Genomic DNA, 21,317 nt, shown 5'->3' on the forward strand with positions numbered 1-21,317 from the left:
GAGAGAGGAGAGCGACACGCAGAACCGAGCCGGAGGAATTTTCAGAGCCTCCTGAGAATACCACCACACAGCAGTTCTTTTTTTATCCCGCTCTTAAAACACTTGCTAGGAAAGCTGGATGCCACCGAGTCCCCAAGCCTGCGTACATCGCGTTTGTGAGGCTCTCAGCCGTGCCAGGGCTCGGGGCAGCCCCGAGTGGCCACGGGCACAGAGCCCAGCGGCTCCCGGACGGACAGAGCGAGCCCCTATGTCGTAAGAGATCCCGTCTGGCCGGTTTCTTAAAATAAACGGGCGAAGGGCAGAAAGGATGCTGGAAGTCCCCGTGAGGGTCGCCGTGCCGCCGAGCATTCCTTTGTGATCGCGAAAGCCGCTCTCCCCGAGCAGCAAACCAGGAGCAGGCGACTTCCAAAGCGAAACGCAGCCCCGCCGCTCAGCCCACGGCTCCACGGAGCAAAGCAAAGCTCCGCCGCGAGCAGCCCAAGTTACGTCCGCAGAAACCACCCACCGGCATCCCCCGGCCGAGCGCCTGCCCTCGCACCCCGCTCCCGGCGCCGCACTTACGGGTCCCGCTGTCTCCGGAGGAGCAGGGCTGGAAGCGGCGCTGCGGGGCGGCAGGGGCGGCTGCGGGCAGCTCCACGCTCGCGGCTTCCTCGCGCCGAGAGCCGCTAAATGAAGTTGCACTTGTGGGGCCGAGGGGCGTGTTCTGCTCCCCGCCGGGTGAGTCCCTGCCTGCTGTAATCCAATGCTCGGCCCGATGATGTCAAGAGGCCGCCGCTCGGCTCCTACCTTACGGGCGGCGGGAGGGATCCGTTTCCTCCTCGCGGGGATCTTTGTTTAGCTGCGCATTGTAACCTCATCTCCCGGCAGCTGCGTACGCCCCAACATCCTTCCTTCGGTGCCCGGCTCCGGCTGCCGGGCGCTTCCACGCCGTGCGCCAGCTGTCCGGCAGTGCCGGCCCGCCCCGCACCGCCCCGCCGCCCTGAGCCCTCTGTCGGGGCCGTGGGCTCCGCTGCACGCGAACCGTCTGGCAGGGAGCTGTGTACGCGTCTTTCTGGTGTGCTTTTTGCACTGGAAAAGCGTGCCCCGTGCCGGGTGAAATTCAGAGCTGGTGGCAGTACCTTAATGTACGGGGAAGGTGTTTGGGGCAAGGCAGCTCGGCATGCCAAGTAACTGCCTCTGTGCCCACCCTGCTGGCAGGGCTTTCAGCAAGGGGGAGAGGAATTTCTGTGCAGGAGCGTCTCCTTGAGTGGTGTCACCTCTCTGTGTCCCAGCTGCCTTGGGGATGGCAGCAGGTGACAGAGTTAGGCACAGCTGATGGCAGTGCCGTGTCCCCTGTCCTCTTCCAGCACAGCCCTCCTGATAGTGGACAGCTGCAAGCACCCAAGTGGGGCAGATGCTTCCTCCTGCTTTGCTGGCCCAACCTGGAACCAGGGCTCGTTAGGACTAATTACTTTGCCAGCAGAATGAAGGATGTGTCTTTTTTTTTGCTGTAAGGATGCTATGAGCCTTGTAAATGGGAGAAGTAGTATGCATAAACTTGGCTGGAGCCAGGGGAGGTCTGACTGTAGGCTGAGCACACAGCCTGACACCTTGCAGGGCACCAGGCAGGTCCTTCAGGAGCCCTTCTGCTGCTGTCTGCCATCAGCCCTCTCGGCCCGGTGCCGTGTGCCTGCAAGCTGCCGCTGGTGGCAGATACCCACACCCTGCCATCGCGTGCAGGAAGAGATAAAAATACCAACAAAAGCAGTCAGCTGTGCAGGAAACGCCCTGACGCCTCCAAGGAGGCACTGACGAAAGGGAAAGGACCTCAAAGAGGCAAAATCCCCTCGCAGTCCGTGCAGCCGCGCTGACCTATAGCTCCACCTCTCGATTCTGCTCTATTTTATTTCGCAGTCAGCACCAGGAAGCCAGTTTGATTTCCAGAGGAGTATCATTTGACGGAAACTAATCTCTCTGCAGCCCCTTTGGGTCATGCATTATTACTCACTCGATGGTGATGGCTGGGATCTTGCTGCTGGTCCTCTCCAGACACAGGAGATGGGGTGGCTGCAGCCTGGGGGACAGCTCAGCTGCCTCAGGAGCTGACGAGTTCTGTGCTCCCTCCAGCTCATACCTGAATGTGATCCAGGATGACGCTTGGACCACAGGCTCTGGAGGCCAGATCTTGTGAAATACAAATGCCACCACGCCAGCAATGGTGCAGGCTGCCTTTTCTTGGTGATTGCATTGCCACGCATGCAGTGTGCAGCTAACAGCAAAACACTTTGGAAATTCAGGAGAGCAGTATGTGGACTTTATAGATGAGCTATCTACTATTTGTCCTATTCAAAGCTCCCAGCCCTGTGCCTGGCCCTGGGGATAATCTCAGAGCACTGGTCAGGAGCCCCTTCCCCTCCCACCCCCTACCCCCCACTGCCTGGCCTCTCCTCCTCCAGGACCACCCCCACAAGGACTCAATGTTTTGAATGTTTTTGAATGTTTTCCACTGGAAGCAGAAAAATGCATTTGGGGATTAAACTGTGTTTTCTACAGAGAATTTTTTATTTTTTTTCCATAGGGGAAAAATACACCATGAGACGCCAACAATTTTGCAGTTTTGCCTGAAATCTTAACATATTAGGATAAAAATACATTGTTTTTGATGTATTTGTTCTGGCTCTTTTTAAATGAGAGTTGTTGTTTTTATCTGGAAATCTACTCCAGCTCCTGACTGAAGGTCTCCCATCTCTTGTCCTTCGTACAACATACCAGAGACTTTGGCATCAGACACCCTGGGATGCCCACTGCAGTAAGAGCTGCCTGGCATGGCCCGCTCTGGATGGCAGACTGCACTATAGGGTTGAGCAGACCCACCTGAAGGCTCAACCAGCCTTTTGTGGCTTTCTGCACTTTCCTATGGCTTTTACTCCAGCTGATTTACCTGCTCATCTTGGCTGAGCTTCTTGCTGCATCCAGCTGCTTTATGCTGTGCCACTCTGCATGGTCCTGGGCTGGCATTAATGGCATTGCCTTTGCACAGGGGAGTGTTTGGCTTTGCTCTGTTGTACTGGTGCTGCTGGCCTGTGCAGGATTGCAGTAATTTTATTTTTGGCTCTTTGAGACTCTGCATTGGGGTGGGATGGAGATGGCACTAAGAAGGGATGGGACTGTGATGCCATGTGGGTACCTGTCCACTGCACTGCAGTGAGGAGCAAGCAATTGTCCATGGGACAGCTGCCAGGATGGGACAAAGAGAAATCCCATAGGGCAGGTCCAGGATGAACTGAGAGCATACCTGAGGATTCTTACATAGAAAAAAACAATCCCCAGAACAGCAATGCGGTGCTGGTCACGCTCTGCATGTCCCAGTGAGGAAAGCCATCAACACAAAGTCTGCCCAGGGAGTTGCAGACACATGCACCAAGCTGTCATTGCAGGAGGCTCTGACCTGGTTCTCACCTGACCATTTTGCAGCCTGAGCCTGGTGTCCCTCCTTAGGCAGTGTTGCTGCCGCCTTCCTCTTGCATGGCTGAGCCTCCTTGTGCAAGCACAGCTTTCTGTGGCGTTTCCCAGGTGCTGAGCTGTCCGTGTCACTTGATGTCATCGAGATCGCCAGGAAATGCGGAATGGCACAAGTTAGACATGGAAAAAATGTGCACTGATTTTTTCAAGACTTCCACCCCCAAAAACAAACACTTTCAATAAACATTGGACTGAAAAATGCAAGGCATATTCCAACGGTCTGCTGGGCTCCCTCGGGCAAGTGCAGATGTTTCAAGCCATCCAGTGACATCTTGCACTTAGACTCATGAGAAGAAGAGACGACGTCAGGTAAAGCAGAATCAGTGCCAAGCTCTCTTTTCACTGCCACAGAAAGGACACTTTGCAGTAGATTAAGGCGACTGGGTGTTGCTATGTCTCAGTGAGTTATCCACGTTCAGACCAATTTTGTTGTTATAGAAGTTGTTAACCCAGAAAGGTTCATCATCAAGAAGTGGGACTCAGAAAAGCCTTAACGAGGCCAAGCTCATTAGCGCAGCTCCCCCAGGACCTGGAGCTCAGGCCGGTGCTGGGCAGCGTGGCTGGACGGGGGGCTGCCGTGCCAGCAGGGCGAAGCGTGCTCAAAAACTGCTTTCTTTGAGCTGCAGCTATTTTTGGCTCCAGTAATCTGTGCAGAGATGATAAAGCTTTGCAGTGCAAAGTGAGAGGCTGTGCAGTGCTTCTGGGCAATTTCACTTCATGAGCTGCTCTCAGCCTTCCCAGCCACTGCAGAATGTTATCTCTGCCCGCTGAGCCAGGCTCCTCTGAGGGCTCACCCCAATGGGACAGATTGGACCCACAGCCCCAGATTACTTTTTTCCCCCTAGGGAATGCATTCTGTTTGGAAAGTGGGAAAAAAAAACTTTTTTTTTTTTTTTTCCCCCCCAGTCTCCAAAGTTTGTTTAAAAGCCTTTGCAGAAAGCAAATCTTGGCCGGGAGCCTTGAACCACTCATTTCTGCAGAATTCCTTCCAACCAAAGGCTCTTGCAAAATAAGTCACTGACTGGTAACCTCTTTGCAGCAGCAACAAATACAAGTAGGTCTCAAAGTCAGACCATGCAGTGATAGCACCATCCCATCCCATGTTTTACCCACGAGGTTCCCACAGCCCATTGCAGTCTCCCCCATATGCTCTATAGAAGAAGCAGTTTACCTGCTACTAGCAGGAGAAACCATGGCAGCTGTAGCAGACTACAAAACAAGCATCAATCCTGCTTGCTAAGGGATTTGTTTGTCTAAAAGTATCCAGAACCTTCTTCAGTATAAACCCACAAAGGTCATGCATCCAGCACATGCTTCACCAGAAAGTCATCCCCCTGGCCAAAGCCTTCTTGTTTGTGATTGGAGTGGATAGCAGTGAAAGGAGAGGGAAACATGCAAGTATTAAATAGGGCTCATTTTGTGTGGGTACACAAAAAAGGGCTAAGAACAACCATTGTATCTGGCCCCGGTGTTACTGCATGGGAAGCAGGTGTCCCTTCCTTTTGTCCCTCTGTTCCTGCTGCATGGGACAGCTGGATGAGCACAGGCAGCAGGCTGGGTTGGCACCTGCACTTCTAGCTTCTGGAGAAAGGGGGGTGCTAATAGGGGAGAAGTCATCTCAGCCAGCTCTGAACAAGACTTGCTAAAGGTGCCCAACCATCACATCGTTTCATGGTGTTAGGCAGCCAGACGAGGATTCCTGCTTCAGATGTGCAGAAGGCCTATAAATGTTTTGATCCTTACTTGTGCTTTCACGTGGTTTTGTTGCAGGGCTCAGAACGGGGTGCTGGCTGGTCCGGTTGTGAGGCAAAGGGCTGCAGACCTCAGGCTTTGCCCTGTGCACCCACATCGCCCCTTTCAGCCTCCTGCCCTCCTGCTGCAGGTCCCTGCATTCTGTCCAATGGAGAAGGGGTGCAGGGGCTGGATGCTTTCTTGTTGAGCAGCAGCTGGTGCAGCTGGCAGGGTGAGCTCAGCAAAGCCATTCCCGTGTCCTGAGCATCCCCTGCCCTCGGGCAGGGTGGGATTAGCTCCTTTGGAGTCTGCCAGGGCTGAGAGCAGCAGGCACAGTGTCCCTGCGATTTGCTCCAAGAGGGCTCCATGTTCTGGACAGGGAACAAAATATTCTGTCTGTGCAATGTCATCTTTTAAACATGTGGTATGAAGAGAGAGAGGAAAAATTCTAAACATTGTTACTGTCTTAATGTTGTAACTAAATATGATGCACAGGTATTTCTTCTAGTCTTACAAGGATGCTGCACTTTTAGGAGAAAATGCATCTTCTGGTTCCTTACCATCAGCTCTGGGTATATTTGCTGTATCTGTTTCAGATCCTTTCCCTCTCCCAGAGTTGGGCTGTTTGTTTGTTTGTTTGCTTTTTCTTCCAGTGGGGTGAAGTCTTCACTTTTATGCAGGACTACAGCTTTCTGGGCACAGCATTTGCTGTTTTCATGCAGTTCCCAGCTGTCACTCGCTTCTGGGGATTAAATCATTTCCTTTTGTGCCAACTCTCAAGTAGTGGTTTTCTGCTTTGTAAAACTTGGCCTGATAAAGCATTCAGTATCTTTATTTAGACTGTCCATTGCAAGTATAGTCTAGCAATGATGTTTAAATAGACACCAACTTTCTCAAGCCATATCTCCATTTGTGACTGGCCAGGTATGTTGCAGTCCACAGGTGTGAGCCATGGTGTTATCTGGAACTATTTGGCCATGCTGTGAAGGCACATTCAGGGATGCAGCCTGCACAACAGGCTCAGTGTCTGTGAAACACCCTTCCCAGGCTGGATGTGGCTGCTGGAGTCTGACTTTGCTGAGCACGGGGATGTGGCACCTCACTGCTGCATGCATTGCAGAATTACAGCCCCAAATGGCCTCAGCTCTCCTCATTGCTATGGCAACCTGCAGGCATCGTGGTGTTTGGACAGGAGGTGTGTGCTTTCCAGTGGCACTGCATGCCTTCCTGCAGAAATGAGTGTTCAAACAGAGGAACCAGGAGGGAAAATCCTTTTTATTTTGACTAAGATGCCTCATTAGTTATTTATCCAGGCCTCGAGGCACTGTAACATATCATTACTAATACAATCACATCTCAGCAGTCTTTAAGGAATGAGCTGAACAAGAATGCAGGCAGCTGGGCACTTAGAAACATTCCTTCGTGCCTCTTCATCACCATGGGAAGTTCATCCTCAGCTGTGCAGCAGCTCTGCACGCACTGCTCCTGATCTGGATGCAGAAGCCACAAGCAAGTTTGCAAACTGTTCCATCACTGGCTAATGAAAAATTGTGCAGTGCTGAGAAAAAAGATGAATGGAATAACAGATCCCATGCTTCATTTGCAGAAAGGGACAAAATAACAACAACAAAACAACAGAACCAACAATTTGCGGTTTACTAGATAAATTTAAAACACAAGATTAGAGACTTCATGAACTTGATAGGGAAAAGCTGCAGGAAGCTGTATGTGATCTTTCTGGCCCTGGGAATGACAGCTTGCTGCACGATGACAGCCTGGCCCAAAGACATGCATATGTGGAGAATTTGGTGTATGGGGGCTATAAAGGGAGTTATCACACACTGACTGATAGCCACGCTGTATGGAGGAACCTCATGCAAAGTAATTCCTAATCCAAAGTAAGCCACTGCACAGTCTTTACCCCAAGAATTAATGCTCTAGATTTATCATAATTTGCAATTTTGTCATGTAAATGGGTCATTTTGGCAGGGTTTACAGTGTGCTTATCACTGTTTGTTCATCACTCCTTCAAGCTGGGACTCCACCAGAGATCAAGCCATTGAACACTGACTACTAGCTTTGGGTACTGCCCAGCAGGAGCCACGACCTGGTGCTGGCATCAGCGCTGTCAGTGATGGCATCCAAACCACGTGTGTTTAGGAAGCAGTCTGGAGTCATTTCTCATCAATCAGCTTTTTCAGTTGGGTTCATTTAGTTCCAAGCTGGCTAATTACTGTCTTTTTACGATAAAGAAAAGACTGCAAGCCAGGCAGAATAATTCCTCCTGTTACTGGTGCCAAGATAGCATGTCTGTGCCATACGGAATGTGTCAATTTTATTAACAGTAAACAATGGCTCTTCAGTTAAGCAATATCTTAGCTTTCTCTGGCTCCTAAGCATAAAAAACAAACCAAATTTCAGTCCCTGCAGATAATGAGCAGAGATCACCACAACCACAGAGAACTCCACATCCACACTGACAGCAGCACATCCACTTCTGTTTCGCTTTGATGGCTGTTGCATGAAGTTAAGAATTAAACCAGTCTCAAATACATCCTTGGACAAACAGCTGTGGAGAGCTGCGTTGCTGGCTGTCAAGGCACAGGACTTTCCACGAGTCCCTAAAAGCATGGTAATAAATAGAGTTGTATTACCAAACATTTTAAGCAATTCATTGGAGTCTGACAAAAAAAAAAAATCTTCTCCCATTACCTCTCAAGAACAGTAAATGTGGAACTGAGCTACTACTTATATCAGAGGAACACCATTCTGACACTGAAACGCCAGTGGAAACCAAGACCTGCAAGGTGCCTTGCTCTTGCTTTCTATGTCCACTGAATGCTGCAGTAACTCACCCTGTGAGCTGGAACTGATGTGAACTTCTAGTGAAGGCCTGGTGTTCCCAAGCATGCTCTGCAGCAGGAGGCCAGGGCTGCCTTGATAAACCAACGTACACCACTCGGTTCCTGCTGTGCCAAGCATTAGGCTGGGTGCTGCTTCTGCACCGAGTGCACGTGGGCTCCATGAGTGCTGAGCCTTGACAGCTCGTGCCCAGTGCTGCCCGTGGAAAATGGCTTGATTGAGCCTCTCTCAAGCAAAGCCCTATTGAAAGCAACAACGTGACTGGAGATGGGTATTGTGTTATTAGATCCCCTTAGGGTATATATTTTGTAAAATCATCTACGATGGGAAAAACATTTATATAAAGAAGGATGTCATGACTCACTTTCCAAAGCCACGGGGATTCAGAGCAATCAGAAAATCGTTAACAGCACAGCCACCCCCTTGTAGTATTCCAGAATTTCTAAATACAGAATTCCTTTTAGATTCGGATGCCCATTTCTGTTATCTTGAAAGTATTTCTGGAACTCACAGCCTGACTCTTGGCCAGCTTTAAACAAACAAACAGGGAGAAATATTTGTGTAGCTAGAGTGGTGTTTGCTTAATGAGTCCAAGCTGAAGGATTTCATTTTTGCACTTCGTTTCTTTAATGCTTGTGAACCAAAGGGGGATGTTAAATCACAGCCATTCCAGCTATTGGCTTGGAATAACAATCATTCAACTTAGCAAATATCAAACGTGGGAAGGGATTTTATCTGACGCATCTATATGATCATGTGAACTCCTTCCCCAAGGAGAAACAGTCTCTGCTGGAGACTCAAGAGGAAGGAACTTTTTTCTCTTCTTAAAAAAAAAATTAAAAATACAACACCAACACAAGAAGCCACTGTTACATGCTAACTGCGTCCTGGCTCAAATGCAAAAATGCAACCTCTGAAATGTCAGCTGGTATTCTGGGAGGATTCACATGATGTGGAAGACTGATGATAAAGCAACATCTCGCCGGTTTCAGAACTTCATCTTGAAAAGCAGAATCACTGGTGTGGGAAACAGTGGAGAAGGAAGGCAAACACCAGCTCAAAGAAATATCTGTGGCCAGCACGATCCCACACTGCTCTTTATTGTGAGAAGAGACTGGGTCAGGCACTCATCCGACTTTAAAGGCAACACTCGGGTGGTTAAGTCAGTTCAGACCGTGCTGAGGACAGCCCTGGTCAGGCTGTGTGCTTCTGCATGCTGCTGCCTCCCAGCCCCACTGCGCAGCTGCTCACACTGTGAGGCTGTGCCCCAAGTAATGTCCCAGCAGCAGCCGCTCATTTGGGCTCTGCATTCCCTCCCTGGAAAATGAGCAGGCATGGTGCTGGGATTTGCCTCTTTCTCACTTACTGCCTGCATGGTCCTGTGGCTCTCCTGAAGCTGCACAGCTCATCGCTGTTTTTTGTGATTCCTGACTTTTCCTGCCCCTGCTGTTTCACTGGATGTTGTGCCACGGTGATCGCTGACCCAATAGGGCTGCCCAGCTGGACTTCAGTGTGGGCTTCATGTGGGAGATGGGATCACAGAGAGAGGGAAGTCTTGGTCTAATGAAAAGTATATATCAGGAGAGGAAAAATAAAAAAAAAAATATTTGAAGCAATGGATCAGGCAATGTTGGTAAGCCCGTGTGTGCAGTGCTCAAGTAGGAGATCAACTTGTTTCGTGTCCATCCACTTTTGAAGTGGCTACTTAAAAGCAGGACCTTTGATGCCCTGCACAGCTCGAGGTGCTCTACCAGCAAAACCAAGCCCAGCTCAGCCTTGCTAGGAGCAGGGAGCTGACACCTGGCTCTGTGCTAACACAGTGTCACTTGCAGGGATGGGACACGAGCCCAGCTCCAGCAGCTGCTCTCTGTTGCAAGGCTCCTCCTGGGACAGCTGCTAGCAGCAGTGTCAGAGCAGGGCTCTAGCTGCCCCAGAGGGCTTGCAAAGCTGCAACGGCCCTTCTGTGCAAGATCCTGTTCCCCAAAGGGCAACATCCCGTGCTGCTTGCAGGGATATCATGTTCATTCATTACAAAAGGACACCTTTCACTCCGTCCTCCTTTTTACCAGCCATCTGTTGCTAGTCCTTCTCATGGTTCATTCACAGCTGTCGCTGCAGATCTTTTGTACAAAATATTCCCTCCAGCATGTATATATATATGTTTAATAATTACTATAACCTTTCTTTTTTTTATTGTTGCTGTCATTTAAATGCTTCTCAATATATTTAAGTTTCACTAATGCTTCCACAAGTAATGAAATAGCTCAGTAATATCACTGGATAAAGATTAACATTTCTCCATCTGTTTTACCAATAACTTACAGCAGTTTCCAAACCAAAGCACATGATCTGAAAAGAACCGAAGTCAGTGAAAATATTTCTGGGGACATATAAGGGTTTGGAACAGAGAGATTGAGCAGAGGTGTCCTATAAAATAAATTGCTTGCCAAAGAAAACTGGAAAGGCACAAAGATTACAATTCCTCTGCTGTAACGGGAATGACTCATACAGTCGCATAGTCAGTTGGGGTGAAAAAGAAAACAGTTACTCAATCTCTCAGGGATTTAGACACAGAAGAAGATATTATGCAAGTTTTAGCAGCGTTACTAATGGCCTTGAAGCACACAGCGTTACTATGACTCTCACTCAGCTCGGCGGATCACAAATAAGATGACTCATGTGTCCATGACATGATAGGAAAATAGTCTAAGAAGAGCAGAGGCAGGTGTTAATGCAGTCACAGTGCATTCAGTCAAGAGAAGATGAAAACTATAAAATCATGAGCAAATGACTGAGGAGAAAAGAAGCCTGCATATTTGAAAGCTCAATAGGGTGGACTAGGTTGAATTTGCTGGTCTCCCACTGCAGGGGCAACTGCAGCAAGTAACACTTGATGGCCTTTGTGTGTTAGTGATGAATACGTACCTGCATCAGTGGTGTGTGGTAAGAGCATGGCCCATCGAAAGTGGTCTCAGAGCTCCATAAACTTCATAATATTTATACTTGGGAGGACTTTCTACCCTGCTAGAATGTAATGACTTTGTAGAACTATTAACTGTATCCAAGTAAAGACTGACAACTGCAAGTGGTTTCAGCCATGACAGTGCTGCACTGTTGTCTAAATGCTGACTTTCTCAGAGATGAGGGACTTTGATGGCTACTTCGAAAGTGCAGTTTAAGGTCTGTGCTGTGAAATACAGCTCAACCCAAAGTCTGAACTAAAGAGCGGCAAAAACAGTTCCCCACAAAAAAAAATATCTGAAACCCTTCGTGCCCTGAAGATCCAATCACAGTTAAAAGCACAGTTAAAAGCACTGTTTAAAGCTAAACACTTCACAGAAGTGCAATAGTTAGGTAGGTTTTATTAGAAAGCTGACACCAATACCTTAAAACTCTGAAGTTTATGCAGTCCAGTATGCAGGAAGACATTTGAGCCTCTATCCAGGTCAAAGCAGCACTACTGCAAAAACACAGATTGCACACATCTCTTTTAAAATCATACAGATGACTTGACCCAGACATTCTAATTTCAGTTCACTTAGTTAAACACTGCCTGACAGATTCTGGACATTCAAAGGATCATTTAATTATAACCTGGATCTGTTGCTTGCAAAAACACATCCCATGAAGAGCAGGAACCCTTGAATACTCCAAGGAGCACCAGGGAAAGTTTGGAATTTTTGTTATCATGAAAGGGAGACCCTGGAGATTAACAAGAATAGCACTAACGCACAAGCTTGAGTGACATTCTCCTATTAGCTCAGCTGCACAAAGAACTGCAGAGAAGTTTTTCAAATGATTCTATCTGACACAGTAGTTTTAAATACCACCTAATTTGGAGGAAAAAAAATTCTAGGTACTTCAAACAACAAATATATAGGTATTAATGAGATATAACACATGTAAGGAATTCTAATTCTTATTCTTTATTCTGCTGTCAGAAGTGATTAATGCAGCAGAGTGGGGTATTTTTGTAAAATGAGGATAACCTCCTGCCATGTCCTGTCTCGTTCCCATAGCTGACAGCAACCAGGCTGACTTCATCCTTATCGCCTGTTAGAAGTGTGTGCTTTGAGATGATGTTACACAGAATCAGAGGAGTATTTATGTGGGGAGGCAAAATGAGCACTTGGAAACGTTACGCTGACAGCCCAAGGAGAAAGCCTTCTACCTGTACTCTTTGTCTTTTCTTTGCACAATCCAGTGGAAGATCTCACTGCACTTAACAGCTCTGCTGGACAGGTATTTCCTGTAAAGAAAACAGTATAAGCCTCAGGATTTAGCCAAGCTTCATCCCTGTCCTGGTAATGCACTTATGAAGCGATCTATCCAAGATTGCTGGGAACACAGAATTTTGGCCTTTATTATGCATACATTCATGTGCACAGACAGTGAAACACCAGGGATGTGGTAAAAGCCTTCTTACACATCCAGCTGCTGCACCCAGAAGGGACGATGTGTTAACCAAAAGGCTCGGTATGATCTGAAGGAAGCACAATTTCAGTGATTTACGGCGTGATCTCCTTCTGAAAGAAGCCTGTGCCCTTCCATGAGCGAGGCTGACAGGAGGATGGTTCTGCTAACACAACGCTCCAAGCCTTAGAGCCGCTGTGGAAAGCAAGCGTCAGTTTTACTGCCTGCTTTCTGCCTTGGCGTTTCGGGTGGCAATGAAGCTGTCATCCTAACTCTTTGTCACGGAGATGGAAGCAGGCTTAGCGATGTGCAGCAGCTGGGATCACACACATCCTGCAGCCCGGCTGCAGCCCGGCTGCTTGCTCCCAACCCCGACCTCCGCCATTTCGCAACGCTGACGCTAATTAAGGACTTCCTGAGCGCTTTCCTAAGCTTGGGAGTCAACTTTTGTCACCCTCCCGCTGTTACGCCCTCACAGCCACCTCTCAGCCATGCGGTTTGCTCCCACGCCAGGCTGTTTTTCCCAGAGGACCCAGCCCAGACCCAGCGCCCAAAGGGGGGGGGCACGGCCGCAGGCCCGCCGCCATGGCGGCTGCCATGGTAACCACGGCGAGCCGGAGCGCCCCCTGTGGGCCTTAGGGAGAGAGAGGAACTGAATGGCTACGAGAAATGCCAATCAGCGCCCTCACAGCGATCAGTCTCTCTCATTGGTTATTTTGTTAATAGAACCACTTACTACTTAAGCTTTTCAACCAGTCAGCGCCTTGCTTCCGTTCCGATCCTTCCGTCCGCGGTTCCATCCTGCCTTCGTATTGGCGGGCGGCATAGAGAGCGTAGCCAATGAGCGGAGGCGGAGGCGGGGTCGCAGGGGACGGTCACCTGACGCCCGGGGCTGAGGGCGGAAGCAGGAAGTGGCCGGCGGGCCTGGTGGTGGCGGCGGCGCCATGGGGGCGGTGCTGGGGATTTGCTCCTTGGCCAGCTGGGTGAGTGGCGGCGGGGCTGCTCAACCCCGCTTCATTCCGATCGGTTTTCCTCCCCTCACCTGCACGCTACGGCGGCAGGGGCCTCGAGGTGAAGAGGGTTTGCGGGGCGGGTCTGGTGGGTGGAGGTCCGGCCTTGTCAGGGACCGCGGTCAGGATTTTGCTCCCTGGGGTGGAGCGGATGCCGGGAGGTAGCGAACCGCAGGGCTGTGGGGCAGAGGGAGCCCGGGTCGTGTCGTGTGGGGCCGTGCCAAACACGGGGTCGCTCAGAACCGCGGACCGAGCGTGACCCAATTGCGAATGGCGCTGACTGAGAGCAGCTCCGAGCCCGCAGCTGGGCTGTTCCCGTCCGCTTGTGGTTGCGCAGCTGACCTCAGCCTCCAGGCAGCGCTTTCAGCTTCAGAGAGAGCTTTGTGTTTCTTCAGATTCCCTGTCTGTGCGGCGGTGCCTCCTGCCTGCTGTGCCGATGCTGTCCCAACAGCAAGAACTCCACCGTGACGCGCCTCATCTATGCCCTTCTCCTCCTCCTTAGCACGGCTGTTGCCTGCATTATGCTGGCACCGGGGATGGAGGAACAGCTGAAAAAGGTATGGAGGAGAAAATCTCTTGTTTACTGTTGCGTATCCGGAGCTTGTGCAAATGGCTGTTGATTGGTTTTACTTGGAGTGGAACACAAAGGAGGCACAGCACCCAAATGACCTGGGAGAGTCCCTTGATTTATGAAGCTGAAACTCAACCAGGCGTGACGCTTCTCAGACATTACTGCCAACATCTGTAGCTTTCCACCTTAATCTTTCTGAATGCTTTGAATGCTTGCAGTGGTGACCTGGAGAGAAAGAAAAATGGCCGTAAGATCTGTGCAGGCTGGCTGAGCAGAAGGTTTTTTGTTAACAGATTTTCTAGAGGAGAGCTGACTGGGAACCATAGCTGTTAGAATGCTTAAAGAATGTGATTGCAAATACAGAAGTGAGTTCACAGCTAAATTTGTCTTTGCTCATTTCCTCAGGTACCTGGATTTTGTGATGAGGGGCTTCACACTCAGATCCCACATCTGAATGGCTTTGTCAGCTGTGATGTGTTTGTTGGATACAGAGCTGTCTACCGAATCAGCTTTGCCATGGCAGTGTTTTTCTTTGTCTTCTCTCTGCTCATGATAGCTGTGAAAACAAGTAATGATCCAAGAGCTGCAGTGCACAATGGGTATGTCTGTAAGCTGGCCATCTGGTCTTCTAACTTCTTTCCTCTACTTCTCAAGTTTGCCATTATGCTCAACAAAGAAATTGTTTCAGTATATGTTAGTGGTTTGAAGTTTCCTTGGAACTGAATAAAGAGTAATACTTAAGTCTTTTAAAAGGCTTCCTGTTTGTGTAACTTAATCAGTGTAATGGGAAGCTAAACATCACTGCTAACACGAAAAGGAGGTGATCATCTTCTCTGTGTTTCAGCAGAGATGCTGGATACTGTTTATTATGTATCCCCTTCCTTGTGCTGTCTGGCATTTGTTGGGTCATCCTCTGGGCCAGTCAATCTGGGACTCAATCAGAGAGTCTGCATGCAGTGCAAAGCCTTAACACCATTCTTTAGACTGTTGAACGCAATAATTAGATCTTGCTTTTCCCTTCTCCAAGTTTAATGGTACAGAGTTAGCCTTCCTTCCAGTGAGGATGTGCTGCTGACTCATGTCTATTTGCTTGGAGCAGGAGCTGCTATGCAGACTTCTGGCTGGCCTGAAGTCTGCAGCCCTTTAGGCTGAGGGCTCCCAGCCCTTCCTGTTGCCCTAGGTGCAACAGCTGCATTTACCCTTTTTTTTTCCCAATTTAGTGAACTTCTAATCCCACTACACAAAACTTCTTGCTTTATTTCTTAGGCATTCATCTGTGCACAGTGGGCTGCTTGCAGATCTTGTAAAACTTGAATGTCGTATGCAGAGTAATACCCATGCTTTCAACTTTCTTCTTCTAAAGGTTCTGGTTCTTCAAAATAGCTGCCATTGTGGGCATCATGGTCGGAGCATTTTACATTCCTGAAGGGCCTTTCACAAGAGGTACAGTTAAATCAAAATCATAAAATTCTGTTTAGTAAACCCAAACTTTGTCACAGACTTCCTGGGCTCTAGTTGTGACAGTGGAAGTTACCTTGTAGAAAACACAGATTCTGTCCTACTTCTTAATAATGTTATGGTGATCAACTGAATTAATGGCAAGAAACAATCTCTTCCAAGTACATAGGTGCTATGTATCACTAATTCAATACTCTGTTAAGTCAGCTTCTGGGAAGAGACTTCTGATGCGGTTCTGATTGGAGGCATCTCAGAATGCTGACTGTGATTAATGCTAAATAGTGCCCCAGAGTCTCTGAGAAATCTCTGCAGGATATTTTTACTGTCTGGCCACATTATGGGAACCTCAAGAGGGTTGCTGAGCCTCAGATAAATGTGGCCTTACAGTGTACACAAACAGGTCTCATGTTAGATCTTAAATTCATTCAACACCTTGGGCTAAACGTTTCCATGCTCATCAGCTACTGGGTGCTTGAAATAGCAGTCTCCTTGCATGCTTCTGAACTGTGAGTGACAGTTAGTATATAGTTTTGGGGTTTTTTGTTAATTGTCTGGAGTAGAAGTAGCTTTTATCCCTTTTCCTGGCTTAGCATGTAAATAATGACAATGAAGCTTGTTTTGTTACTCCTTTTTTCTAGCCTGGTTTGCTACTGGTGTTTGTGGAGCCTTCTGCTTCATTCTGATCCAGTTGGTGTTTCTTATGGACTTTGCTCACTCCTGGAATGAGAGCTGGGTTGGGAGGATGGAGGAGGGAAATTCAAAGTGTTGGTATGCAGGTAGGAATCTTAAACTGGCGGGGATTTGTTTTGGCTGGCCAGAAGTCTGCAGAATATCACGTACTACTTTGCAAACATATCCCAGTATGATACTGTACAGCCTTCATGAGTCACTACTGTAAACATTTGGAACTTATAACCAGAGTTGCCTTTTTCTCATTAAATAAAATGCAAAATATTCTAGGCTTGTGACTAGCAGCTCTGACAGCCATAATAAACAATGCTTAACTTGTCCAGTCTGCAATGTGAGTGCAGAGCTAGCAGCCTGGTTCTCTTCAGTTCTAACTTTGTTTTATCACCCTGTTGCCTCAGAAGGTCAGTTATGTCAGTGATAGTGGCTGCAGTACAGCAGTGTGCCTTGGCACATTGCTAACTTCCCTACTGAAATTAATGCTAATAGTTGTGGTTCTTTGTTCATAGATGTCAATGCTGTAAAAGCATTTTCTAGCTTCATCTCAAGAATACACAAGAATGAAAATGTAAACAGTGGCCTTCAGCCCATGGAAGGTGTGCAGAAAGTGCTGTCCTTTTGGGTGCTCTGGCTTGTGACCAGCTGAATTGCATCTGGAAAACAGATCTTGTTCCCCTGATGAAAGCATTGGCTTTTCTCTGAGCCACGCTGCCCAGAGAACCAAAGCAGGCATCTGGCCACATTTAATAAAAATGCCTTCTGCTAGCGTAGCTTTCTTAATCAGGTTTGGATGTGAGGAAGGGGAATGGTCCCTTTACACTGGTTGTTAACCTTTAAATCGCCCTAGTTGTTCTGTTAAAGCTTTATGTCCTTATTCTAATAGTTATTTTTCCCCCTTCAGCTCTGCTGTCCTGTACAAGCTTGTTCTATGGCTTGTCAGTGGTTTTCGTTGTGCTCTTTTATGTTTTCTATACAACACCTGAGGATTGCACTGAGAACAAATTCTTCATAAGCTTCAATATGATCCTGTGCATTGCTGTATCTGTTGTTTCCATCGTTCCAAAAGTTCAGGTACTGTTTTTCTTTATTTTATTCTGGTATACAATGCAGGAAAGTAAGAAGGGTGTCATACCAACGCAGCCAGGCAGAATTGTAATGCTTGGCTGCCATAACAATGCTAGCTGGGGATATTTAAGGAATAAAGATTTAAAAAAAAAGAAAAGCTCTGAGACAGATGCATTCTGTGGTGATGCATTTCCTGAAGATAGGCTTTTTTTTGTTGTTTTTTTGCTAACATTGTTTTGAGGTTTCCGTGGGTGTCACTGCTGGCATGGCTCTGGTGGTGAAGGTTCTGGCAGAACAAAGAGCCCATAATGGAAAAAGTAACATAAGAACAGAATTTATTACTGTAATGCTCCCGCTTCATAATTGTGTAAGAGTTTAATATCAGTAGGAAGCTTTCATGTTACTTGATTCTGAACTGGCAGCTCCAAATTGCATACTAGATTCATATCCACAAAACTGTTAAGCAAGTTGGGGTTAACTCAGGAAAAATCTGTAGCTGAGTCTTGAGCACAGAAGATCTGGGTTTGGTTTCTTTAGTCCTGCTGTGTTTGAGTTGCTTGCTGTGTGAATTATATATTATTTAAGTTTTATTACTCCTGTTTTTTAAACACTATGAAGCCCGATGCATTTCTGAAAACTGAAATTCATAGGTATTCATTTACCTACAGTGGCAGCTGCCCTTTTCATGTTGGCTTGTCTTTCAACAGGAATATCAGCCTCGATCTGGCCTCCTCCAGTCCTCTATTATTACCTTTTACACCATGTATCTCACTTGGTCAGCCATGTCCAACGAGCCTGGTAAGCATGGATTTGTTCTGAGTGACATATGGGTGTGAAATCATTGGTGTGACTCAGTGCAGATCACTGCATGAGGGCTGCTGATCTTCTGCCTAGATAAAATCTAATGAAAAAGTAAAGCTACCTTACCTATGAAAATGTCAGCTTATCTCTTTCTGGAACTAAACTGGTGTTTTTGTGAAGAGAGAGGAAATAAATCGGACATTCTGATTTATTTATTTAAAGAATACCGCATTGCCTAACTCACAAGAAGGAGAAAACATCGCGTGCTGTTGTTACCTATGGGGAATCAGAGATGAGCAGTTAAAGGGAATGGTGACTTATAACCTTCTGCCTTCACTGAAGCTGTTGAAGCTCATCTAGTCTTAATTTGCCTCAAAATTCCTTTCAGAACGGAACTGTAACCCAAGTCTGCTGAACATCATTACTCAGATAGCTACACCTACAATTGCTCCAGCAAACACCACTGTCATACCTGCTACTCCAGCTCCACCCAAGTCCCTGCAGTGGTGGGATGCCCAGAGTATTGTTGGATTGGTCATATTTGTCTTCTGCCTCCTGTATTCCAGGTAGGATCTGCACTGCTATCAAATAGTAAACAATTGGGGTTTGTCTGTCTTTCTCATTTGACAGTGGCCCAGCAAAAATACCTGCTTTTGTTCATATGCTGTGGTCTCAGGCCAAATACAACTAATAAAACTGCGTTCTGTTTTGTGTATGACCGTAAGCTTTATTAGCCCAACTGCAGTAACACAGCAAAATGTACACAAGGCCTGGACTAGAACTGCTGTATGGTTGTGTTGTTTTTTTGTTTGTTTTTGTTTTTTTTTTTGTTAACAAAATCTCAGATGTAAGGAGCATCGTTGTGGTTTTCAGATGGACTTCACCAGTGTCATTTGCTAGTTCTGACTTTCACTGTGATCCTCTTCTTGTTTCATTAGCAAACGTAGCTACTTGAAAAGGGAGTTGTTGACCATGTTTTTCTTTGGGTCACACTGCAGTATTCGCTCTTCAAGTAACAGCCAAGTGAACAAACTGACCCTGTCTGCAAGTGACAGTGCCATTCTGGAGGAGGCTGGGGGAACAGGCAGCGGGGCTGCAGAGGAAGGAGAAGTGCGCCGTGTCGTGGATAATGAAAAAGATGGTGTCCAGTACAACTATGCCTTCTTTCACTTCATGCTCTTTCTTGCCTCTCTGTACATCATGATGACACTCACAAACTGGTACAGGTAAGAGCAAGACAGAAATTGATAAGCTGCGTGCCAGTGCCAGCATTTCTAGGAGGATGGGGAGCTCCTGCTCAGGCTACTCCTGACAGGCTGTTGAAGGTGCTCCCTACGCCAGTTGCATTAGTTGTGGCTTGTCATTTTTGAGTTGCTGAATTAAGGATGTAAAAAAAACCTGCGTAAAGACAAAAAATCAGTGCACTCCTAGTGGGGCGCCTCTTCTGCAAAGGTGTTAAGTGTGCTTACCAAGCTGCAGTGCAGGCAGCAGGAAGGATCCATGTAAGATAATCTCCATATAAGAAAAGGGGTCTCCTGGGATGCCAGTCTCAGGCCAGCCATAAGCCAAACCTACTGGCTCTGCCAGCCTGGGAAAGCTGCACAGGGACACGCTGCTTAAAGAGGTGTTCCCCAGATCTGCTGGGAATGCTTGCACATACCCTCAGCTTTTGCAGCTTACAATAGCTTTTCCCACAACTGCAACAGTGTGTAAATTAACAAATATGCTTGTGGAGCAGCAGCTAGCAGGAGTCTATTGCGCAGCTCTCTGGAAGACTTCTTTTAAGAACAGCACATCAACGTATGCAAGCCGATCTTGTTTGGAAGTGGAATAGAGAGCAAAAGGCCTGAGGAGCCATGGGGAAACTGCTGGTTGTCCCACCAGTCTGGCACAAAGGCCCTGGTACTGGAGTGTCCAGGAGTCCTCTGAATTTCAACTTGATTTGAGAAGTAGAAGGAATAGAGGAAAGCGTCTTCTAAATCTAATCGCTTATTTCTTTGCTTTTCAGCCCTGATGCGGATTTTAAAACAATGACAAGTAAGTGGCCAGCCGTGTGGGTGAAGATAACCTCCAGCTGGGTTTGCCTCCTTCTCTACCTTTGGACCCTGGTGGCTCCCCTTGTCCTTACTAACAGGAACTTCAGTTAAATAGCTGCATCTGTCTGGGCCTACAGGAGAGGGGAATTCTTTGCTTAAAGCCAAAATGTTCATGTATTGCTTTAGTTATGAAGGCAAATACTGTCTTATGTCAATATTAACATGTGGGTGGATGCACAGTTAAGTATTGCACAATGCTTGTTGCAGGATCAAAATTCTCAGTTACCCCTCTATTTTAACCTTAAGTCATAGTTATCTTATTACTGCATTTATGAAGCTCACTGCTGCTGTGCTGTCAAGGCACAAAAGAAAATTTATGTCCAGTAGCCCCAACCTTAGTATTAAACAAAATACAATTTATCTAAATATGAAGTAATATATTTTAAAGAACAAACTATGTTCACAGTAGTGCACTGCTGCTAACATTTCTTCCTTGAAGTGTGAGCCACACTGTTTAATTTCTACATTCCACTACACACATTTATTTAAAGTAGCTTTTTCAAATGATACTTACCTTCCTATGGTGTGGCAGAAACCCCTCATTCCCCACCAAAACAACCAACCTTTCAGGCTGGAAAGCTGTTAACTCTAATTCCTTTAAGCACAAGCTTGCCCCTTCTAAGAGGCAATTTCTATGGTAACTTCTTTGGTAGTATGTTTGCCAAATATTAAGCAGTAAGTGTAAGACTAGCTTAAACAACTTTATGATTATGGTGGAAAAACAGAGCTTCTAATTAATTTTCACTTCTCTAATATGCTTTTAAAAGTGTCTATGAAATGATTATTATTGGCACTATGGTATTTGCACTGTAAACTCATTTGAATAAAATGGACTAACTACTGGAACTCGCCCAGCTCTGTTGAGAAGTGTTAAGGATTGAGGCAGTTATTCTCTAAGGCAAAGTGTTATTTACATGACTAAAATGTTAATTGGCTGCTGCAGTCACCATGGGGATGTGACTGGACACTTTCTCCATGTAAGCAGTAAATCACAATGTATTTCTTTTGAAACAACCTGCATCTTCTCTGCAACTTTCCTGAACGTCACATCCTGTTCCTTGAAATTCCTCAGTTATCATTCAAGCAAAAATTTAGTTCTGCAGTAAAAAGCAACTCCTCCTG

The 21,317-nt window shown here is 47.1% G+C and overlaps 1 protein-coding gene and 1 long non-coding RNA gene across 2 annotated transcripts; one reads left to right on the forward strand and one right to left on the reverse strand.

The window, feature by feature from the left end:
* Positions 1-6,678: 6,678 nt before the first annotated feature.
* LOC122186736 lies at positions 6,679-13,086 on the reverse strand. The gene is made up of 4 exons (XR_006181178.1): positions 12,990-13,086; positions 12,266-12,343; positions 11,480-11,554; positions 6,679-6,790 (listed from the first exon to the last, which is right to left on the reverse strand). It is a non-coding gene; the product is annotated as an uncharacterized LOC122186736 (long non-coding RNA).
* A 314-nt stretch (positions 13,087-13,400) lies between these two features.
* SERINC3 (serine incorporator 3) lies at positions 13,401-21,041 on the forward strand. Its single transcript, XM_042883631.1, has 10 exons — positions 13,401-13,490; positions 13,913-14,074; positions 14,494-14,687; positions 15,452-15,531; positions 16,185-16,322; positions 17,135-17,304; positions 18,006-18,096; positions 18,488-18,665; positions 19,098-19,325; positions 20,108-21,041. The coding sequence occupies exons 1-10, from the start codon at positions 13,452-13,454 to the stop codon at positions 20,244-20,246; spliced, it is 1,419 nt and encodes a 472-aa protein (XP_042739565.1). The 5' UTR covers positions 13,401-13,451; the 3' UTR covers positions 20,247-21,041.
* The last annotated feature ends 276 nt before the right edge of the window (positions 21,042-21,317 follow it).

Source organism: Lagopus leucura, unplaced genomic scaffold (genome assembly GCF_019238085.1).
Source record: "Lagopus leucura isolate 7727_CA_CO unplaced genomic scaffold, USGS_WTPT01 Super-Scaffold_100039, whole genome shotgun sequence".
NCBI lineage: Eukaryota > Metazoa > Chordata > Aves > Galliformes > Phasianidae > Lagopus > Lagopus leucura.